The sequence below is a fragment of the Oncorhynchus gorbuscha genome, linkage group LG14 (assembly GCF_021184085.1).
Source record: "Oncorhynchus gorbuscha isolate QuinsamMale2020 ecotype Even-year linkage group LG14, OgorEven_v1.0, whole genome shotgun sequence".
Taxonomy (NCBI): domain Eukaryota; kingdom Metazoa; phylum Chordata; class Actinopteri; order Salmoniformes; family Salmonidae; genus Oncorhynchus; species Oncorhynchus gorbuscha.
In genome coordinates this window covers 49,514,377-49,534,653 of record NC_060186.1, presented here as the reverse complement: position 1 = coordinate 49,534,653, position 20,277 = coordinate 49,514,377, and the positions used below count along the sequence as shown (strand labels likewise).

The 20,277-nt window shown below is 43.1% G+C and overlaps 3 protein-coding genes across 16 annotated transcripts in view; 2 read left to right on the top strand and 1 right to left on the bottom strand.

Annotated features, from left to right (window-relative positions):
• ptprk (protein tyrosine phosphatase receptor type K) overlaps positions 1 to 8,769 on the top strand; it is a 144,440-nt gene extending 135,671 nt beyond the window's left edge. For 5 of the 13 annotated variants that reach the window (XM_046298263.1, XM_046298261.1, XM_046298264.1 and 2 more), the window contains 15 exons: positions 402 to 489; positions 720 to 853; positions 988 to 1,005; positions 1,695 to 1,731; positions 1,876 to 1,973; positions 2,156 to 2,272; positions 2,475 to 2,629; positions 2,986 to 3,121; positions 3,284 to 3,433; positions 3,712 to 3,885; positions 5,803 to 5,934; positions 6,072 to 6,197; positions 6,334 to 6,497; positions 6,734 to 6,869; positions 7,512 to 8,769. In XM_046298263.1, coding sequence (XP_046154219.1) covers positions 402 to 489; positions 720 to 853; positions 988 to 1,005; positions 1,695 to 1,731; positions 1,876 to 1,973; positions 2,156 to 2,272; positions 2,475 to 2,629; positions 2,986 to 3,121; positions 3,284 to 3,433; positions 3,712 to 3,885; positions 5,803 to 5,934; positions 6,072 to 6,197; positions 6,334 to 6,497; positions 6,734 to 6,869; positions 7,512 to 7,565 — 1,719 coding nt within the window. In that variant the 3' untranslated portion in view covers positions 7,566 to 8,769. The remainder of the gene's footprint in view (positions 1 to 401; positions 490 to 719; positions 854 to 987; positions 1,006 to 1,694; positions 1,732 to 1,875; positions 1,974 to 2,155; positions 2,273 to 2,474; positions 2,630 to 2,985; positions 3,122 to 3,283; positions 3,434 to 3,711; positions 3,886 to 5,802; positions 5,935 to 6,071; positions 6,198 to 6,333; positions 6,498 to 6,733; positions 6,870 to 7,511) is intronic. The other 8 variants (XM_046298266.1, XM_046298270.1, XM_046298269.1 and 5 more) reach the window with 2 other exon arrangements.
• Positions 8,770 to 9,068: 299 nt separating this feature from the next.
• LOC123995031 (protein THEMIS-like) lies at positions 9,069 to 14,227 on the top strand. Of its 2 annotated transcripts, XM_046298258.1 has the most exons (5): positions 9,069 to 9,511; positions 9,920 to 10,063; positions 11,411 to 12,456; positions 12,596 to 12,737; positions 13,194 to 14,227. In XM_046298258.1, exons 1-5 carry the CDS (start codon positions 9,412 to 9,414, stop codon positions 13,379 to 13,381), a joined length of 1,620 nt encoding a protein of 539 aa, XP_046154214.1. In that variant the 5' UTR covers positions 9,069 to 9,411; the 3' UTR covers positions 13,382 to 14,227. The 2 variants fall into 2 exon arrangements, with proteins under 2 accessions (XP_046154214.1, XP_046154215.1); XM_046298259.1 differs by lacking the exon at positions 9,920 to 10,063.
• LOC123995033 (protein LEG1 homolog) lies at positions 14,025 to 16,504 on the bottom strand. Its single transcript, XM_046298260.1, has 6 exons — positions 16,180 to 16,504; positions 15,922 to 16,005; positions 15,635 to 15,819; positions 14,941 to 15,062; positions 14,490 to 14,728; positions 14,025 to 14,227 (listed from the first exon to the last, which is right to left on the bottom strand). The coding sequence occupies exons 1-6, from the start codon at positions 16,472 to 16,474 to the stop codon at positions 14,061 to 14,063; spliced, it is 1,092 nt and encodes a 363-aa protein (XP_046154216.1). The 5' UTR covers positions 16,475 to 16,504; the 3' UTR covers positions 14,025 to 14,060.
• Between the last annotated feature and the right edge of the window lie 3,773 nt (positions 16,505 to 20,277).

Here is a 20,277-nt window from a genome sequence, read left to right as displayed (position 1 = left end):
CTGTTGTTCATTCGACTGAATGTATGTATATGCAGCTCTAGGAAGTTTCAATGTGATGTCCAGTTCCTATTGTAATATTGTAATAATGATCTCTGTGGTGAAGACCAAACATTAAGGTTTTAAGCATCGAAACACATGCTGCAATGCCTATTCAATGGACAATTGAAGTAATTACACTTTTCAAATTGGCCACGTCAGGAAATATTACCTTGTTACCTTGTATCTCAATTGTTCTCTGCGATGCACCAGGCCAGACATTGACGCTTTGAAGTGATGGTCCTTGACATACGGTACAATCGAAAAGTCCATAGAAACCACAGTCTAGTCTAGACAGTAAATGTTGCCAAATGTATTTTTCTTATCAGCCTCACTCACTCTGTTCCATTCTGTTTGGTATGCAGAGTTTTTTTGAAGGCCAGTCCGCTTCCTGGGACGTGGCAAAGAAAGACACTAACAGAACCAAGAACCGCTATGGAAACATCATTGCATGTAAGTCTTGTATTTAACTTCTAATAAAGTTGCTAGATGTTGACTCCTCCTTTTGCCTTAGCGTTTTTTTTTTTTAGGAATGAGCTCGTTTAGATATGGCTAACCGCAACATCGGTTATCATGTACCTAGCGGTCTTTTAATTCCCAGGAAACGTAGAAGAATCATTTTGATTTGACTTCCTGTTAATGAAATGCAACTAGTCGGCCTACAAACCCATGGTGTGTTGCAGACGATCATTCTAGAGTGATCCTGCAACCAATGGAAGACGACCCTTCCTCTGACTACATCAACGCCAACTACATTGACGTAAGTGGCGCAGCCTCCTCCATTGGCGAACGTGTGCGACACGACCGTCCTTCTCTCGTATGTGAGGCCTTCTATGCATGTCTTTGTCAACAATATGAACACAGCTCTTATTTCCCTCCTTCTGTCAAAGTGCTTGTACTCACTGACATTGTTGTGCTTTCTTTCACTCTTGCCTATGATTTGGGCTGTAGATATGGCTGTACAGGGATGTAAGTATCACTGTAGGGGACCTCACCACACCTCATGTTTCCCACTCTCCCTTCTCCCTTGTTCACCTCTGGTTACCTCTAATAACATCTGCATGGCAGCTGTACGAGATGTTAGACCTCCTTTTGTCCGTCCCCCCCCCCTCTCCTTTTTGATTTGATCCTACCATGCTGTTGTTCATCCGCTTCTCCCATTTCACATGTCCTCATGCCCGACGTGTACATCCCTGATCCGTGTGCGACTGTTCTCCATAGGAATATTTTCAAGATGGTGGCCACCATTTGTTTTCCTTTGTTGCCTCCCCACCTGATCCAATCTGATGGGGATCCTTTAAGGTGTTAGACCTGCCGACTCTATGAAGCAACTTGCTAATAAGTAGCCAACTACAATAATGTATTATTCCTACGAAGTAATCGCTAATGTGAAATTCTTGGCAATTAAAAGATACTCAAAGCACAAGTAGGAAACGTGCTCTTATTGAAAGTGTATTTCAGTGAATGAATTCATGCACGAGAACAGCTCTGTGCATATTAGTGCATAAAGCCATTGACTCACCGTGAAGATATATCACATGCACACCAAGCTGGGGTCGAGGCACGGTGTGCTGTGTAGTAGTCTGCTGTTGTTGCAACACCGAAATGAAAGTCTTAACCGAATGATCGTAACATATTGTGTTTGTTGCAATTTTCAGGGTTACCAGAGGCCAAGTCACTACATTGCAACCCAAGGTAAGATAAAGCTCTGCCTTAACCTCTGGAGAAGGTCTGATGCTCATGTTGTTATTTCAGCATTGAGCAATTGATCTTATATAGGATGATCAGATTGTGTTGCATTTAGTTCAGAGATTGATGGATATGTGTTGTCCTCTCCAGGGCCTGTCCATGAGACAGTCTATGATTTCTGGAGGATGGTCTGGCAAGAGCAGTCTGCCTGTATCGTCATGGTCACCAACCTAGTGGAAGTTGGACGGGTAGGTCATATTGCTGCCAGACCCCCATAATATCATATTGCTGTCAGACGATGTAGATGTCGGATCAGTCTTCAGATATTGATCTGGCATACTGTATACCTGGGCACCTATTCTGTGCAAGTATGTGTAGTATTTAAAGACGTCTGTTTCTTTAAATGAATGAAATGCCTATGTTCTTGTAGGTGAAGTGTTACAAGTACTGGCCCGATGATGCTGAGGTCTATGGTGATTTCAAAGTGACATTTGTGGAGGTGGAGCCCCTTGCTGAATATGTGGTCAGAACGTTCACCTTGGAGAGGGTGAGTCAGTCCTTTATCCACCCCTCAATTCCGTATTCAACAGTTTGGTTGGTAACAGCTAAAGGGGCAATCTGGGATTCACCGCTTTGTTATTGCTTGAATCGAAGATTGCCCCTTAAAATCAACACACGTTGCAAATGTGGAAGTCAGACTGAACCCAGACCAGTTGTTACCTAATAACCCGTATGCTCTCTGTCATCAGAGAGGCTTTAACGAGCTGCGGGAGGTGAAGCAGTTTCATTTCACCGGCTGGCCTGACCACGGAGTGCCCTACCACGCTACAGGCCTCCTCTCCTTCATCCGCCGGGTCAAAATGTCAAACCCCCCCAGCGCTGGGCCCATCGTGGTGCACTGCAGGTAAGCCCCTAACACGACACTTCCTCCACGCCAGACCGCCTGAGAAAACAGGTGCATTCGATTGGACTTTTCTTTGATCTCTCATGCGACACTGTCATATGACTACGAAATGAGTGCACCTGAACTATCTAGCACGCTTCAATGTCAGCCACTGCTAAGCTAGCTAAGATATCCCCTTGGCAGGATGTGGTTGTTGTGTATTTTGATGCACACACTTGTAAATGTAATCTCGTGCACAAGGTATCACATTGTTGTGTATACTGCACAACGGCTGGACATGTAGGCCGTTGCAGAGCGGTGCTACGCAGCCCCGTGCTCACCTCCCTGTCCTCTCGCTGCCCTCTCACCTTGGTCAGCGCCGGAGCCGGACGCACAGGCTGCTACATCGTCATCGACATCATGCTGGACATGGCGGAGAGGGAGGGCGTGGTGGACATCTACAACTGCGTGAAGGCCCTGCGCTCCAGACGCATCAACATGGTACAGACTGAGGTGACTACTAGATCCACCCCCACCCCCACACACCTCGCCAATTAACATTAACACCATTCGCCATTGCTGTCCGTCTGTTCATTTCATGCTACTGTATGCATGGACTGTCTGGAGACGCAGTGCCTTCCCTTTGCTGAGTGTGTGTCTGTGGTCCGGCCACAGGAGCAGTACATCTTTATCCATGACGCCATCCTAGAGGCCTGTCTGTGTGGCGAGACGGCCATCCCCGCCTGCGAGTACAAAGCAGCTCACTATGACATGATCAGGATAGACTCACAGAGCAACTCCTCACACCTCAAAGACGAATTCCAGGTACTGGAAGCCTTTCTGGAGCCCTTTCATATTTATGGTGGCACGATCCGTGTTTCAATCCTCAGTCTTCTATAGCCTGACGTTAATCGTGTGTCGTACAACACTAAAAGACAACAATAAAAATGTGGAAATAGATCATGGGTGCATCTCAAACGGCACTCTATTCCCTTTGAGTGGACTACTTGGAATAGGGTGCCATTTGAGATACATCCCACGTCTTCTAACAAACGATGTTCCCTGTCATTTTTGGGCTATCATGTTATTTGTGTTGTTTGTAGACCCTGAACTCGGTGACCCCTCAGCCACAGCCAGAGGACTGCAGCATCGCCCTGCTGCCCAGGAACCACGAGAAGAACCGCTTCATGGACATGCTGCCTCCAGACCGCTGTCTGCCCTTCCTGATCACCATCGACGGGGAGAGCAGCAACTACATCAACGCTGCCCTCATGGATGTAAGTGTCCTCTCCCCTCGTGCACACGTAAACACACACACACACAGTATACACATGCACGTACGCACGCAAACACATATGCAAGCACGCACAAATACACACTCTCTCGGCTTTACTAAGTGCACTGGATGTTATCTGAATGTGTAGTAGAGACAGAAAGCTAGAGACAAATCCAGGTGTATACTTCTGTTTTGTGTACTCTTTTGGAAAATGTAGGACTGATATTCATTGTATTTTTAACGTGTGCTCAACAGTTTCTGTTCTTTTTGGGCAATCCTTCATTTATTTTCTCATAGAGCAAGTAGTGATGTCGACGAAAATGAAATAATTTGCTCAAATTAATTGCATTTTTTTTGGAGAAAGTTTTGGTCATCTATCTTTTCAACAATGTCATTTGTTGACGTTATTCTTCAAGATGGCTATTGAAGTGGTCCTAAATTACACTTAAGCTTTTAAAACATTTTGGGTTTTCAAATTAAAAAAAAAAAAGTCCCCCAAAAAGTTTGACCCGTTTGATAAAAGGGCGAGGTAAGAGAAACAGGTGCAGTGTATAACCACGTTATTTTATTATTAGTTCTACCAATAATCCAGTTGGTAACTACTACTACAGTATCCACATAATACAACAGACTGCCTCACTATTTCACCTCTTGGATCAGGATTCTTTAAGGTTGATCTCAGGATCTGTGCCCGAAAGTGAATCCATCTCCTGGGAGTCATCTTGTCATAGCTGCGTAATTGAGAAAAGGGTCAGAAGCCAACACGTAGCTATAGCCTTTTTCTGGTGAAATATATTGCATATAGCAAAGAGAATGTGGTTGGTGATCGTACTAAACATGACCCTGCTCTTACACTGTATTTTATACAAAGAGGTTGAATTCAAATCCTCTTCTCAGTCCTTGCTAGAATTCCAATGGACCCTGAAACAGAACTCTCAAAAGAGACTCTTGCTAAATACTCTGAATGAGAGAAACCGGGATGAATAAATAATAAAACTATGTATTCACACATAGATCCTGGGAGTATTGACATAGATCCTGGGAGTATTGACATAGATCCTGGGAGGTATTGACATAGATCCTGGGAGATGACATAGATCCTGGGAGATGACCTAGATCCTGGGAGTATTGACATAGATCCTGGGAGTATTGACATAGATCCTGGGAGTATTGACATAGATCCTGGGAGTATTGACCTAGATCCTGGGAGTATTGACATAGATCCTGGGAGTATTGACATAGATCCTGGGAGTATTGACATAGATCCTGGGAGTATTGACATAGATCCTGGGAGTATTGACATAGATCCTGGGAGTATTGACATAGATCCTGGGAGTATTGACATAGATCCTGGGAGTATTGACATAGATCCTGGGAGTATTGACATAGATCCTGGGAGTATTGACATAGATCCTGGGAGTATTGACATAGATCCTGGGAGATGGTATTTCATGTGCACAGAGAAGCAGAACTTTGCTAGATTATGATCTTTTTCATTTGGAGGGGTAATGTTAAATCACTTCCTCGTACGCTTCACAAACTTCTGGACTTTTTCTAACCAAGCCGTCAGAAGAATACCAGGTAATTTTTGAACTTTTCACTTCTGAATAATTCAAATGCTTCTAACTATACTGGATTTGTTTCATGGCTTAATTAAGGCGTATGTCAGCAGAACTTCATTTAATGTTACTATTGCTAGAAGCATGCCCACCACATGGATTGCCTTGGTTTAAAAAATAAATAAAAAACACTTGTCATTCAAACATCAGAAATGTCTCCACATTCCTTGCATGTTCATATATGCACACATTGTTCACTCTGACATAGATCATATCGTCAGTATGTGTTCTCTGTAAATGTCTGCAGACTCAGTGCTGTGAGATGTTACATGGTTCCTTGTTGACTTCCTCCACTGCAGAGCTACAGACAGCCAGCAGCCTTCATCGTGACCCAGCACCCTCTGCCCAACACGGTCAAAGACTTCTGGAGGCTGGTGTACGACTACGGCTGCACGTCCCTGGTCATGCTCAATGAGATTGACCTAGCGCAGGTAATACCTGACCACTTCCTCCTCCTGTGTTCACTGCCGTGGACCCTGATTCCAAATCGCATTATTGTGCATTGAGTGAAGGTAGAATACACGTCATTGCTAAGGTTGTTGTTGTTGTTGTTGTCGTCGTCAATCAGGGCTGTCCTCAGTACTGGCCTGAAGAGGGGATGCTTCGCTACGGTCCTGTCCAAGTTGAATGTATGTCCTGCTCCATGGATTGTGACGTCATCAGCCGTCTCTTCAGAATATGTAACCTCACCAGAGTAAGTGGTCCACTATCTTGTTTATTTTTAGTCGCTGCCATCGAGGTTGATGGTTTGATTCTTATAATGTTATGACGTTCAGAGTCGGAGCCAAAATGGCTGCCGTTGATTATGTATGTTTCTGTGTTCCGCACAGCCTCAAGAGGGCTACCTGATGGTGAGGCAGTTTCAGTACCTGGGCTGGGCCGCCCACAGAGAAGTGCCAGCGTCCAAGCGCTCCTTCCTTAAGCTCATACTGCAGGTGGACAAGTGGCAGGAGGAGTGTGAGGAGGGAGAGGGACGCACCATCATCCACTGCCTGTGAGTGTCCACACAAACACAAACACACACCCTCCACCCTCCACCACCACTCCACCACCACTGCCACTACCACCCACACACACACACACACCTCGGATATGTATACAAATAAAAATCCCATCATCTCTCTCCTATCTGCACCCACCTCTTGTATTTGCCAAGTTTAGCAGTTGTGTGGAATAGCATTAGTCACCCAACCAACCTCCCGTTACCACCCTTGTGTTCCTGTGCTGTAGGAACGGAGGTGGCCGCAGCGGCATGTTCTGTGCTATCAGCATCGTGTGTGAGATGATCAAGAGGCAGAATGTGGTGGACGTGTTCCACGCCGTCAAGAGCCTGAGGAACAGCAAGCCCAACATGGTGGACAGCCCGGTAAGACAGGCCAGCAGCTGACTCCAGTTCAGTCAATCTGAGATTCCCCAACAGACGCATCTCTGACTCATATCGTGCAGTATATTAGCGTAGGCCTGCGCCACCTCTCATTTCTGGTGATATTCACTTCTGATATTTTCTGGAGAAATTTGGAACGAAGCCGGCCAATAATATGCAGGTATTCGAGAACAGATAGGAACACCTCATCTCATGTTAGATTTGTTTTGCAGATGGTTTGGGAACAAATTATAACCAGGTGATATTGAGAAAAATCTAGAACAATGACCATGTTATGGACCATTGACAAATGAACAAAAGAGTCTGTGAAGATAATGAAATAAACTGTTGTGGGTTAAACATGAGAGAAACCTCGCCACATCCTTTCCAGGAAGATGTAAAAGATACCTTATGTCTGCAGCCCTGTGTCAAAGTTACCTGTTAGCTCCTCAATTCACCGCCAGAGAATAGTTAGAAATAACATCGTTTTATGTTAAGTATTGAATACTCCATTCAGTAGTGATTCATCTTGTTATCACCATGTTATTAGTGTATTGTTCATCCTATACGGTTGTACTATAGCATTGTGTTTATCGTGTTTTAGCACCTCAACGGTTCACACAGGATGTGTTTTCATCCGAACAGGAGCAGTATCGTTTCTGCTACGACCTTGCTCTGGAGTTCATCGAGACATCTTAGCCAAGAAGACGGGACGAAACAGAACATCGGGGAACTTGGTAACCATTCCAACTCTCCAGATCCTTTGGAGGTGGGCATCGTTGACTAAGCCTATACAGACTCTGCTATAGATGGTTTTTGGATTTTTTTTGTTGTTGTTGAAAACTCTTTAATGTTTCTAATTGTACTGGGAGTATGATGTGAGTGGTTTGTAAATGTCTCCATTGTACTTCGCCGTGTTCAGTGCCAGAGAGACAAGTGTCGGCCACTAGGCCACATTTGCTTCAATGACTTTCGCAGATTTAGTTATTTTTTACGTGCAGCCATTGTAAAAATAAAAATAAAAATAAAAAAGGGTAACACTAATGCCATGGTGTTGCATGATAAAAACGTTTTTTCTTTAATTTTAATTTTTATATTAGCAGCATTATTGTCAACGAACAATATATATCTATATATAGAAGTCGATCACAAATGTGAAAGGAGAAAATACAGCGCTCTATAAGTGCTGACACGTGACATTGGCTTGGTAATGTTTGTATCGTGGACTGATGGCTGACTCATCTTGTTTTTATTTTGTAGCAAATCTTAAATCATAAGCCAAAGACTTATGTAAATATGTCTATATGGATAAAGCACATTGTTTGTATCGATCGTTTATTTCACATTCCTTTTTGAAGGCTCAAAACAATCATCTTCATTCCATGTTTACCTATGCCTTTAAACTGTAAACATTTAATGTCGTTTTTTTATTTTTTATTTTTAAAGTATTAAGGTAAATTTCAGTAGTAGTATTTTATTTTCAATGTTTTCTTATCTTCTGTGTGATGTTACAGTGGGTTAATTTGTGTAAAACATGCTTGTGAATTCTACCCATGCAGATAGAATATCAGAAGGGCAAGTGACAACCACGAAAGAAAGAGCTCTATTTTTTTTCCTGATGATCTCCTAACCTGTATTTGGTATTTTGGAAAAAAAAGAGAAATCAAATGAATTATAAATCAGTATTACATACAGTTTGCTAAAATGTAAGCCAACACAGCAGAGGCATGTGTTGGGGCAGCCATACTGATGTGGGACCTGAGTGGACCTCCTGGAGAAAAGGAAACAAGTCATTATCGTGTGGAGTTTAGTCATGTTTCATATATTATTATTATGATGATTTTTTTTGTCTGTAACTGTTGGCTTATTGGCTGTAATAAAACATTTAAATATTTGAATAAAATGTCCTTGTGTAAGACCTCATTAGTGTCATCACAGGGGAGTATGTTTGGTTTAGTCATATGTATCATGCACAACTGTTCAGAAACTACGCACCTAATGATTATTTTAATCTGGTCACTAGATAATAGATAAACAGATATTCTTTGTCTGGAGACGTGCTGTTTTTGTTGTTGTTTTTTTTGGGTCAGTTCCCCTTTAATCCAGTGCCTGCAGAAGTGCAAGACTTACAAGTGGCCCTTTTCTGATTGTATGTTAATCATCGTTATTGGGACTAACATATTGTTGTTCTGTGGCATTGGTCTCCGGCTGGATTCCCAGTGATACAACCTAGCTACTTAGTGAGTTGTGGTGAGCTAGCTTGCCTCAGGTTTCCGGAGGCAGAGTGAGGGCTCCTGTAAACCTCTGCTGTTGCACGAGTGACTCATACGTGGATGCTTTTTCTTTCTGTGTCACTGATTCGCGTTGTTCACTGTGCCTGACTATGCCACAGAAAGAGAGCCTTAATACTCAAGGATGAGCCCTGGCACACGGGTTACTTGGCATTAAACACACCGCCGGTCAACTTTGTGCTGACCCATGTTGAAGGTGGCGTCTCCTCTCTAGGTTTCCCTCAGTACACTTGTCCGGGTCACCCAGAGATCAAATGAAAAGGATGGCTATGACACTGGATGAGTTCACCCGCTCGGTGGATGCCAAGTCTCTCCCCAGAGTACTGCAGATGCAATCTGGATATTATTTCCAAGGTAAGGCTGAAGACATCATTAGCCCCAGCTTTACTCACTGGACTGGCATTTTGGAATAACAAATGATGTCGCGTGAATGCAAGTTAAGATGAGCAGCTCACAGTGTAGGAAGTATATTAACGTGCAAACGATATAAACAAAAGGTATTTCACGTTACAAAATTCGACATAAAACTGTTGACGAGCTTATTATAGGGGCAAATTGTGTGGGAACACTTTGTGCTAACTTTCACGAATAAGCCTTTATAAAGTATTCATGCTTATTCATGATAGTTATTGAATGTTACTGCCCTTGACTTATTTTCTGACTTACTTGGATCCATTGCACCACAAGGAGAATAGACAATCGACTGTTCTTAGAGCCATCCAGTGCCACTGCACTAGATCCATTGAAATGACTTTCTACTAGGTTCTGAGCTGTATGGAAGAGAGGGGAGTTTCTCCTGCGGAGAGCTCCTGAAGATCATTGGGATCAGTGTCACCAGACTCATCGTGGAGCTTCAGTCTGAGGGATCCAAATCCATAACAGTCGATCTATTGCTTGACTACCCAGGTGGGCCCGAAAACATCCAAACTTTACCTTGAATATGAAATCTAATGATTCTGTCATCAAATGTGTCCCTTGATAAAGCATTGTAATATAGATTGATATATTCTGATTTTAATTTTCCTAATAAATGGCTTAATTATTGGCCTTTGACATGTATACTGTAAACTGCAATACATGGTAATGTCCAAACCCCTCTCTCAGGTAAGAAAGGGACCTTACCAACATGTGGTTTTGTGCATTGTACCAATAAATATAATTTCATATATTGCTTTGCCTGCCTGTACTGTCAGGCCTTTTCAGGATCGTGGCCGACAAGAAGCCATACACCAGTATACAGGAGATTGTTGACTCGGTGCGTATCAGCCCTGTGTGCCTGGGCCAACCAGAGTTCTACTGCCCTGAGAAGCTACAGCTTCCTGAGGGGACCATCCAGGCAGAGGAGAGCTTCAGACTCACTGCTATTAGGACAGAGCACGGAGACAGCCATGTTGACTGTGAGGTCACGCGGAAAGACTCCAAGCACATCTTCGCTGTGAAGCTCTCGCACACTGGGGAGTTCTATGAGTGTGCCGATGACCAGTTCTACACCCTCGGGGAGCTGGTGGAATGGAAAATGCCCAAAGGAAGGAAAAGGACAGTGACTTGGGCCAAGTCTTTGCCGTCAAAGGAGAAGTGCGTGTCTGAGTTGCCAGAGGACTACAGCGGAGAGTTGGTTCTCACACCTGTCTACGAGCTTCAGACGGTATCCAAGTGTCTCAAACGGACCATTAATATTTTCACTTTACATCAAAGTTATGGGGAATGAAAAAGGCTTTTCATCTCCTGACTGTAAAAAAAATAAAAAAATAAATTGCAAAATGTTTTTCATGTTTTAATTGCGTTTTTCTCATCTCAATGTTGGTGTTCAAGTTAAAGGGGACACACTGCAATCTTGACAACTAATGTTCATGAAAGCTACACTGGTCTTAGGTTGTTTCAGAAGCACAGACACAAAAGTCGTCAACGTTTTGATGTGTAGTCATCATGCCGTTCAGGCAATCACGATGCATTGCTACTTTTTAGAAAATGCACAACAGAAAACTTTATTCAAAGCTGCAGTTAAACGGATTTACTAATGTCAAGCCTTTGGCGATCAATTCAATGACTTATAATAATAATAATAATAATAATAATAATAATATATATATATATATTATTATAAAATATGTATATACGCTGCATTATGTATATATTGTTGGAAAAACATTTGAATCAAGAATCTTGTTGAAACATTTCTTACAGAAAAGTAGCCTGCCTATCATAGCTTGTGCTTGCATACTAAACAAAAATAATATATTTTTTTGTTCACAGTTGGGAAGAATGTTGTTTTCATCCCATCCACCCTGGATGTTGAGGTTTTGGACGTTACAGAGGAGTGCGACGGTGCCTGTTTCATGCAGCCTCTGTCCTTCCGTGATGTCTTTGCCAAGCCCAGCGAGTTCTTCCCCTTCAAAGCAGAAGTCATCGAGCCACCATCACAAGTTCAGGAGGAATTGGGTTTTCTGAAATCCTCTAAGCAGGTCATTGTCCACAGTGCCTACCAGGCGAAGAGAATCCTAGCATCTGAGATTCGCAGCGAGGCCCAGAGACGCTTCCTCATCCCAGTGTCTTACAATGGCAGGTTCAAGCGCAGGCCCCGGACATTTCCCACAGCGTATGATCTGGAGGTGGCCAAGAGTAACATGGAGCAGCTGCACGTAGTGGCCACTGGGGCCTTTGAGACCCACTACGAGGGGCTGTCCTCTGTGCTGGTGGGAGACCAGTACCTGGTACACAAGATGGAGACAAGCGAGGTGATCTACGGAGACAAGAGGAAGACGGTGGAGGCCCTGGCCTGTGAGAAGATGGTGGGGAAGAAGTACGAGGCCGTGCTGATCCCCATGTGTCTGGATGGGGGTTTTGTGGAGGTGGTCCACGACAAGAAGCAGTACTTGCTCTCAGACCTCTGCCACAGGTTCGCCCTGCCCTTCAACGTCAAGGTGTCCATGAGGGACCTCTCAGTGAAGGAGGACCCCTTGGCTGGGGCCGCGGGGCTGCAGCTGGAGGAGGAGATCACTGACCCCTACCTTATTGTCTCCACCCTGGACCTGGCCCAGTGTTGGGAGGTGCCTGTCAACCGCACTAACATGGCCCTGCAGCTTCTGGAGCAGTGGAATGGCCCAAAGCTGACCCAGGGCGAGGCCGTCCGCTCAGCTGTAGAGGAGATAGGAGAGGACTGCTACTTCACCCTGAGGAGGTATGTCAATGCCAGCGTGCTGCCTCCCCCTCGACCACCCAAGAGACACCAAAAGCACTCAGAAGATACAGTGAAACTGCCGCCTCCCAGGCCGAAGAAGCCAGATCCCCCCTCTCCAAAGGTGAGTCGATCATCCGTTGTATTTTATGCCTTAATAAACAATAACAGCAACAATAGCTATCAGATGTATTTTAGCGAAAAGTTATATTCAATCGATTACAGTACTAATTCTTTGTGTGGTCTGTGTTATTATATTGAAGAGCCCACATGCAGCCAATAAAGCCGAACAAGCAGTGCCTACCTTTACAACATCAAGCTGTGCAGAACAGAACACCCCTCCACCAAGAAATAAAACTTCCAAAACAAGTCTGGTCACAGTGACTGATTCAGGCCCACAAAAAGGTTTGTCTATGTTTCTATATTCTATCAGAATACTTTTGTTGAATATTCAACATGCTTGGAGGATAGTTGTGAGCAGAATTGCAGCAGACTCATTTTGCTACTTAACTTAATTGTCAGCTGACAATATAAATACTTTCTAGATTTTGGAAAGCAACCGATAACTAATATTATAAACTGGGTGGTTCGAGCCCTGAATGCTGATTGGCTAACAGCCATGGCATATCAGACCATATACTGTACCATAGGTATGACCAAAAAAATCATTTTGACTGGTCTAATTAGATTGGTAACCAGTTTGCAATAGCAGTAAGGCACGTCGTGCCTAAGAAACAGCCCTCATCCATGGTATATTAGCCATATACCACACCTCCTCTGACCTTATTGCTTAATCAATCTCTATGTCAAAAGCTTGACTTTGATTCTCATTGCCTTGTTGTGTTTGTGTCCTCTCCTCAGCCACCGGTGAAGAAAACAGTCCTCGGCACAAGACCATTAAACAGGATGATGATGATGACACTAAAGATTATGAACACATTGACGAGGATGAACTTGCCCGCATCAGGAGAAAATTGAACGACCAAAGTATTCACGGCAAGAGAAAAGCAATAAACACATATGCCATGCAGACTGCGAAACAGGTTTAGGGAATAAGAGAATCAATGGATATCTTTAGGATGGAATAGAATCAATGGATATCTTTAGGATGGAATAGAATCAATGGATATCTTTAGGATGGAATAGAATCAATGGATATCTTTAGGATGGAATAGAATCAATGGATATCTTTAGGATGGAATAGAATCAATGGATATCTTTAGGATGGAATAGAATCAATGGATATCTTTAGGATGGAATAGAATCAATGGATATCTTTAGGATGGAATAGAATCAATGGATATCTTTAGGATGGAATAGAATCAATGGATATCTTTAGGATGGAATAGAATCAATGGATATCTTTAGGATGGAATAGAATCAATGGATATCTTTAGGATGGAATAGAATCAATGGATATCTTTAGGATGGAATAGAATCAATGGATATGATGGATATCTGATACATATTCCAAGCTTAAAGTTCGAGTGTGAAGATCAATGAACGTTTTGGCATGTGAGATATAATGTTCAAATTTCAAGCAACATTTATCTTTGTTATCATGCACTTTACACTGAGCCACTCTTCCATGTAAATGTATTATTATAGGCAGACAATAAATACATCGTTTGTGCATTAATCAACAAGGACTTTTGTCTACTGTGGAAAATGAATGATGGCAAACACAGGAAGTGTTAAATAGCACTGTGTGAGTTTTATTCATTGGACTTATGTGCTGAGGCCTGAGCAGCTGCGGGTCATCTCTGTCAGAATGGCGACGAAGGTGGAAACAACAAATTTAGGGTCCAGGATCAGGTTCTGTAGGAGCTCCCGGCCCTTCTCCCGAGCCTTGTCAGAGCACATGGCTGAGCGCCACATCTTAACCGGAGAGCCCACTGTCACAAGGTGAACAACAACTGGTTAAGAAAATGTGATCAAATAACCTGATGCAACTGAATTGGTACTGTAGATCTTTCAATTTCAATACACTTCATACATGTCACCACTAGAGGGAGACTGTAAGACTTCATTTTCTCGCTGACTGGTGTCTGTCATCTCAATTTCACTCTGAAATGTTCCTCTACTTTTCATACAAAGAATGATCAAATATATTTTTTTTAACATCCATCTCGGGGGACTAAAAGTAAAAGTACTCACAAAGAATCGTGTTCATCCTGTTCATCCAACCAAAGATATAGAGGGTGTGGTTCTCCTCTGTGCTTAGGTCAGCTATGTTAGGAGCGCTATCCCCCTCCTGAAGCACTCTGCTGGGCAGAGGTCCCATGAAAAGCACAGAGTTATTCAGGCTGGACTGGAAGTACGCGGCTGCCACGTAATCTGCAGCGTTGACCCAGCTTTTGGCGAATGCAACCTCTGGGCTGGAATAGTAGCTCATCCTGTAACAAAGGTCAAAGGTGTGATTACAAGGACTAAATTGGGACTCAAGAGACTGAATCAATAATCGTTTTCATAAATAATAATCAATAATCAAGGTAAAAGCTGATTGAAGGACAGAGTCTTATATTTAATTTAAACTCAACATTGTGTCAAGAGTACCAAAAATGAAGTCAAATGGTGATGACCTGTATCACTTAATGTTTCTACTCACTTTGCCTTGCAGCTGGATGAGGCAGTATTCAAAGAGAGCGTTTCACCTGCCCAAAAGGCACCTAGAATCTGGTCCCTTTTCTCAAAGTCCGAAATCTCAGATGCGCTAACATCTTTCAGGGTCTGGAATGGAAAGGTAGCATATTATAAACCAAGAACAACAAATAATTCTATGCATTCACCAATGGGTCACATATATGAACAGTGACTTAAGGGCTCGATTCAATCAGATCCGCATAGCGGTTGTTTTGGCGGTATCGGAGGTGGAACTGCGGTGCAGCTGTCAGATCCACAGGTGGCTCCTTGTTATACTTCAGGCGGACATTGCTATTTACAAGTTTGAACGCTGGAATGTGAGACCTAATCTACACCTTGATTAGAGTGACAGAAGTCATTATTTCGTTGAATGATTGTTCAATTTAAGCGTAATTGTTTCTATACGGCCTACACCTTTGGCGTTCTGAAAGCCAGTTGGACGGGTCTGGCTTCACGATCACAAGAGCAGCTGCTCACCAATCTGACGGCTCCAACATAGTGCCACTTCTGACAACTGCCAAAACATCCACTATACGGGTGTCTGCTATTGATCTGATTGAGTCTAGGCCTCACTCAACTAAATTAACAAACCGGTTTTATCTCCTAGGGCAAGAAGGAAAATGCTTCCCATGGGGAAGGAGGTTCATTGAATAGCTTACCTGGAAGAATTCTTCCCATTTGGCCATGAGGTCTGGGTACTTAGCAGAGCAGTCTGTGTAAGAGGTGCAGGAGTCTTCAGCTGCCTCAGCTGGTGCTTGTACCTGGACCTGAATGAGACCATCTCCAATCAGGCCTTTCTGCACAGCAGCCAGGAACGGGATCACTGAGAGGTAGTAGTTCACACCTGGGGAGGGAGAGAAGGAGCAAGAGTTTACTAATGGTCTGTTATTGAAGTGTAGGGCTACACACATGGCCTGCATGGTTGAATGTGTGTCACAGTGCTTACATGCCCACCAGCTATTAGTGGAAATGCACATGGGATCTCCTTCCTGTCCACATGTTGTAGCGCCAGTGGGGTCAACCAAACGCCCTACGGGAACAGAAGCGCATTCAGTCACATCTCTTCCCCCATGAAATCCTTTGATAAACCATCTGATCGAGACAACTGAGAAACGTAGTCAACATTATTGTGTATTACAGTTATCACAAAAACAATGTGCATATATTCGACTCCCCAAACCTACCTAATGAAGGCCCGACATACCTGAACTGAGTTTCCAGGACAGCTGCAGAGGCAGGCCCCACAACGGGCTGGCACTGTCATTGGTTCCCATGGAGGCCATATACTTGTCAGTGGAGCCCACCAGTATCCTATACAGACTCATCCTCTGCAGGGAATTCCAGGGGTTGATCGTGACCACGTTGTCCGCCTGAGGCAGGTCCGACAGCTGGCTGGGTGCCTGGTCCCAGAGGATGGGGAGGCCATTTTCAGTGAGCACTGCTGCGTTGGCCCACAGGGCAACGAGCTGAAGCAGGGAGAGGGTCCAGACACACTGCATGCTGACTACACCTGGGTAAGTAACAGTTCCCCCTTTTTGTACTGGAGTGGTCAGTGCACTTTGGCCTCACAACATCGCATGATAGAGGGGGGGGGGGTAAATCCACTGTGAACAGTACTTATCATGCTGTTTTTTGTCCACTCAGCATTTTTGAAGAGCCATTGGACAAGGGTCAGAGAAACAACCAAAACAGTTATGTCAGCCCTCAAACATGATCCATAGGGAAGGGAAAAGCTTCAGACATTGATCAGTGATTTCAGCATTGAAAAGAGCATGTCTATTCTCCCGTCATTCCTGTTTGTTGATGCTTATCTATGTTTACTTTACAATGTTTTCCTGAGTCAAACTCTGTCCTGCATGTCTGCTCGGGTTTCCCAGAGTTTGCTGCTGTTATATGTGTGTGCAGCATAAACTTACAGTTTATGTAACTGTGCATGACCCTTAAACATAGGCATAGAAAACTTAACTTAAAAGGGAAACTAACGGTTATTTAAAGCAAATCGGTGTAGACTGATCAAGTTTTTGATTGACCATCGAACACATACAGTGGGGCAAAAGTATTTAGTCAGCCACCAATTGTGCAAGTTCTCCAACTTAAAAAGATGAGAGGCCTGTAATTTTCATCATAGGTACACTTCAACTATGACAGACAAAATTAGAAAAAAATCCAGAAAATCACATTGTAGGAATTTATTTGCAAGTTATGTTGGAAAATAAGTATTTGGTCACCTACAAACAAGCAAGATTTCTGGCTCTCACAGACCTGTAACTTCTTCTTTAAGAGGCTCCTCTGTCCTCCACTCGTTACCTGTATTAATGGCACCTGTTTGAACTTGTTATCAGTATAAAAGTCACCTGTCCACAACCCCAAACAGTCACACTCCAAACTCCACTATGGCCAAGACCAAAGAGCTGTCAAAGGACACCAGAAACAAAATTGTAGACCTGCACCAGGCTGGGAAGACTGAATCTGCAATAGGTAAGCAGCTTGGTTTGAAGAAATCAACTGTGGGAGCAACTATTAGGAAATGGAAGACATACAAGACCACTGATAATCTCCCTCGATCTGGGGCTTCACGCAAGATCTCTCCCCGTGGGGTCAAAATGATCACAAGAACGGTGAGCAAAAATCCCAGAAACACACAGGGGGACCTAGTGAATGACCTGCAGAGAGCTGGGACCAAAGTAACAAAGCCTACCATCAGTAACACACTACGCAGCCAGGGACTTAAATCCTGCAGTGCCAGACGTGTCCCCCTGCTTAAGCCAGTACATGTCCAGGCCTGTCTGAAGTTTGCAAGAGAGCATTTGGATGATCCAGAAGAAGATTGGGAGAATGTCATATGGTCAGATGAAACCAAAATATAACGTTTTTGTAAAAACTCAACTCGTCGTGTTTGGAGGACAAAGAATGCTGAGTTGCATCCAAAGAACACCATACCTACTGTGAAGCATGGGGTTGGAAACATCATGCTTTGGGGCTGTTTTTCTGCAAAGGGACCAGGACGACTGATCCGTGTAAAGGAAAGAATGAATGGGGCCATGTATCGTGAGATTTTGAGTGAAAACCCCCTTCCATCAGCAAGGGCATTGAAGATGAAATGTGGCTGGGTCTTTCAGCATGACAATGATCCCAAACACACCGCCCAGGCAACGAAGGAGTGGCTTCGTAAGAAGCATTTCAAGGTCCTGGAGTGGCCTAGCCAGTCTCCAGATCTCAACCCCATAGAAAATCTTTGGAGGGAGTTGAAAGTCTGTGTTGCCGAGCAACAGCCTCAAAACATCACTGCTCTAGAGGAGATCTGCATGGAGGAATGGGCCAAAATACCAGCAACAGTGTGTGAAAATCTTGTGAAGACTTACCGAAAACGTTTGACCTCTGTCATTGCCAACAAAGGGTATATAACAAAGTATTGAGATAAACTTTTGTTATTGACCAAATACTTATTTTCCGCCATAATTTGCAAATAAATTCATTAAAAATCCTGCAATGTGATTTTCTGGATTTTTTTTCTCATTTTGTCTGTCATAGTTGAAGTGTACCTATGATGAAAATTACAGGCCTCTCTCATATTTTTAAGTGGGAGAACATGAACAATTGGTGGCTGGCTAAATACTTTTTTGCCCCACTGTATAACTTTATTTATTCAGTGACGCAATAAACCAAATTGTTGTCCAACTGAGGCAGGTCTGGCAGCTAGCTGGGTGCCTTCTCCCAGAGGTTGGGGAGTCCATTTTTAGTGAGCACTGCTGCGTTGGCCCGCAGAGCAACTAGCTGAAGCAGGGAGAGGGTCCAGACACACTGCATGCTGACTACACCTGGATAAGTAACAGTTCCCCCTTTTCGTACTGGAGTGGCCAGTGCACTGGCATCACAATGTCACGTGATAGAGAAGGGGTATCAGGGGGGGGTAAATCCACTGTAAAAATGACCTCTTATAATGCAGTTTTTATGTCCATTCAACACTTTTGAAGAGCCATTGGGACAGAATTGAGAGAAATAACCAATACTCATAGACGGACAGTTACATCAGCCATCACCAAACATGGTCTACAGAGATGGCTTCAGGCATTGATCAGTGATGTCATCATTCTAGAATAGCATGTCTATACTCTCCACATCTCCACAAATGAACTCTGGAGCTCTGTCAGAGTGCCCATCGGTTTCTTGGTCACCTCACCTCACCTCACTGACCAAGACCCTTCTCCACCAATTGCTCAGTTTGGCCAGCTCTATGAAGCGTCTTGGCGGTTCCAAACTTCTTCCATTCAACCCTTGTGTGGTGTTCATGTTTTTGTTATTCACCCAATGTATGCGGGTCTGATGGACCCACAACATTGTTGGGTTTTTAAAACAATACAGCCATGACAATTTACTTGAAAATACTTAATACTTAGATGTTCACTGAAATCAATTACAAGCAACATAGACATCATACATGGTTAATATTTATTTTATACCCCTGCAAGATCCTATTTGTCAATAAAAGCTGTATTCATTTTTTTGATCAAATGTTATTTTTGGAAACAAAAATCGATTATATTCAAAACATAAATAACAATACAACAAATATTGTTGTTGAACTCAAATATACTAATTGATAACCAATATGACTTGAAAACATATTTTTGGAGATTTCTTTTTTTGAACCTGTGTTGTTATGTCACACATACAACTAACAAAAACATATGGAAGTGTCTGCTCTACTCAAAATTACAACCAACTAATCACAGTGTTACCGCAAAAATGGAAGAGGAAAGTGGAAGGGGGAGAAAGTGAGGAACTTGTCTGTCGGCCCTGCATTAAAGACCATCATTGGTTAAAGAAAATTGTGATAAATAAAAAAGTATACCAGTTTCATTTAAGGACCAAAAATTGACAGCAGTGCAAAATATAGATTGCAAAATAGTTGGGAAGAGATGTTTGATGTACCGAATTCCATGGCACATGGTTTATGAACTGACATGTAAGTCATAGTCAATCGATCAATAATATAATATTACTTTTAGCAAAAATTGTATTTTCAATCTGTAGAAACAATGAGAATTGATAGGTTCAGAACTTTTATGAAACATTACAGCACAGTTCAAAAATATATGGCAAATAGAAATCCAATATGGATGGTGTTTAGAGGTAGTTCTACTGTATGTGTGTGTGTTGCAAATGATGCATGTGCACTGTCTTCCTGTCCTTCATAGGTCCACACACATTACAGCACCTTTTTTTTTGTTGCTCCAAGCTGCAATCTAGAATGATGAAAACACTTAGTTCAGGAATTTGACCAAAATCTCACTCACATGTA

Coding starts and splice junctions, on each gene's coding strand:
- LOC123995033 (XM_046298260.1), bottom strand. CDS start 16,474: ATGCAGTGTGTCTGGACCCTCTCCCTGCTTCAGCTCGTTGCCCTGTGG. Junction 15,063..15,634: donor AATGGGAAGAATTCTTCCAG/GTAAGCTATTCA, acceptor TTTCCATTCCAG/ACCCTGAAAGATGTTAGCGC. Junction 14,729..14,940: donor TCATCCAGCTGCAAGGCAAA/GTGAGTAGAAAC, acceptor CCTTTGTTACAG/GATGAGCTACTATTCCAGCC.
- LOC123995031 (XM_046298258.1), top strand. CDS start 9,412: ATGAAAAGGATGGCTATGACACTGGATGAGTTCACCCGCTCGGTGGAT. Junction 9,512..9,919: donor ATCTGGATATTATTTCCAAG/GTAAGGCTGAAG, acceptor ACTTTCTACTAG/GTTCTGAGCTGTATGGAAGA. Junction 12,457..12,595: donor CAGATCCCCCCTCTCCAAAG/GTGAGTCGATCA, acceptor ATTATATTGAAG/AGCCCACATGCAGCCAATAA.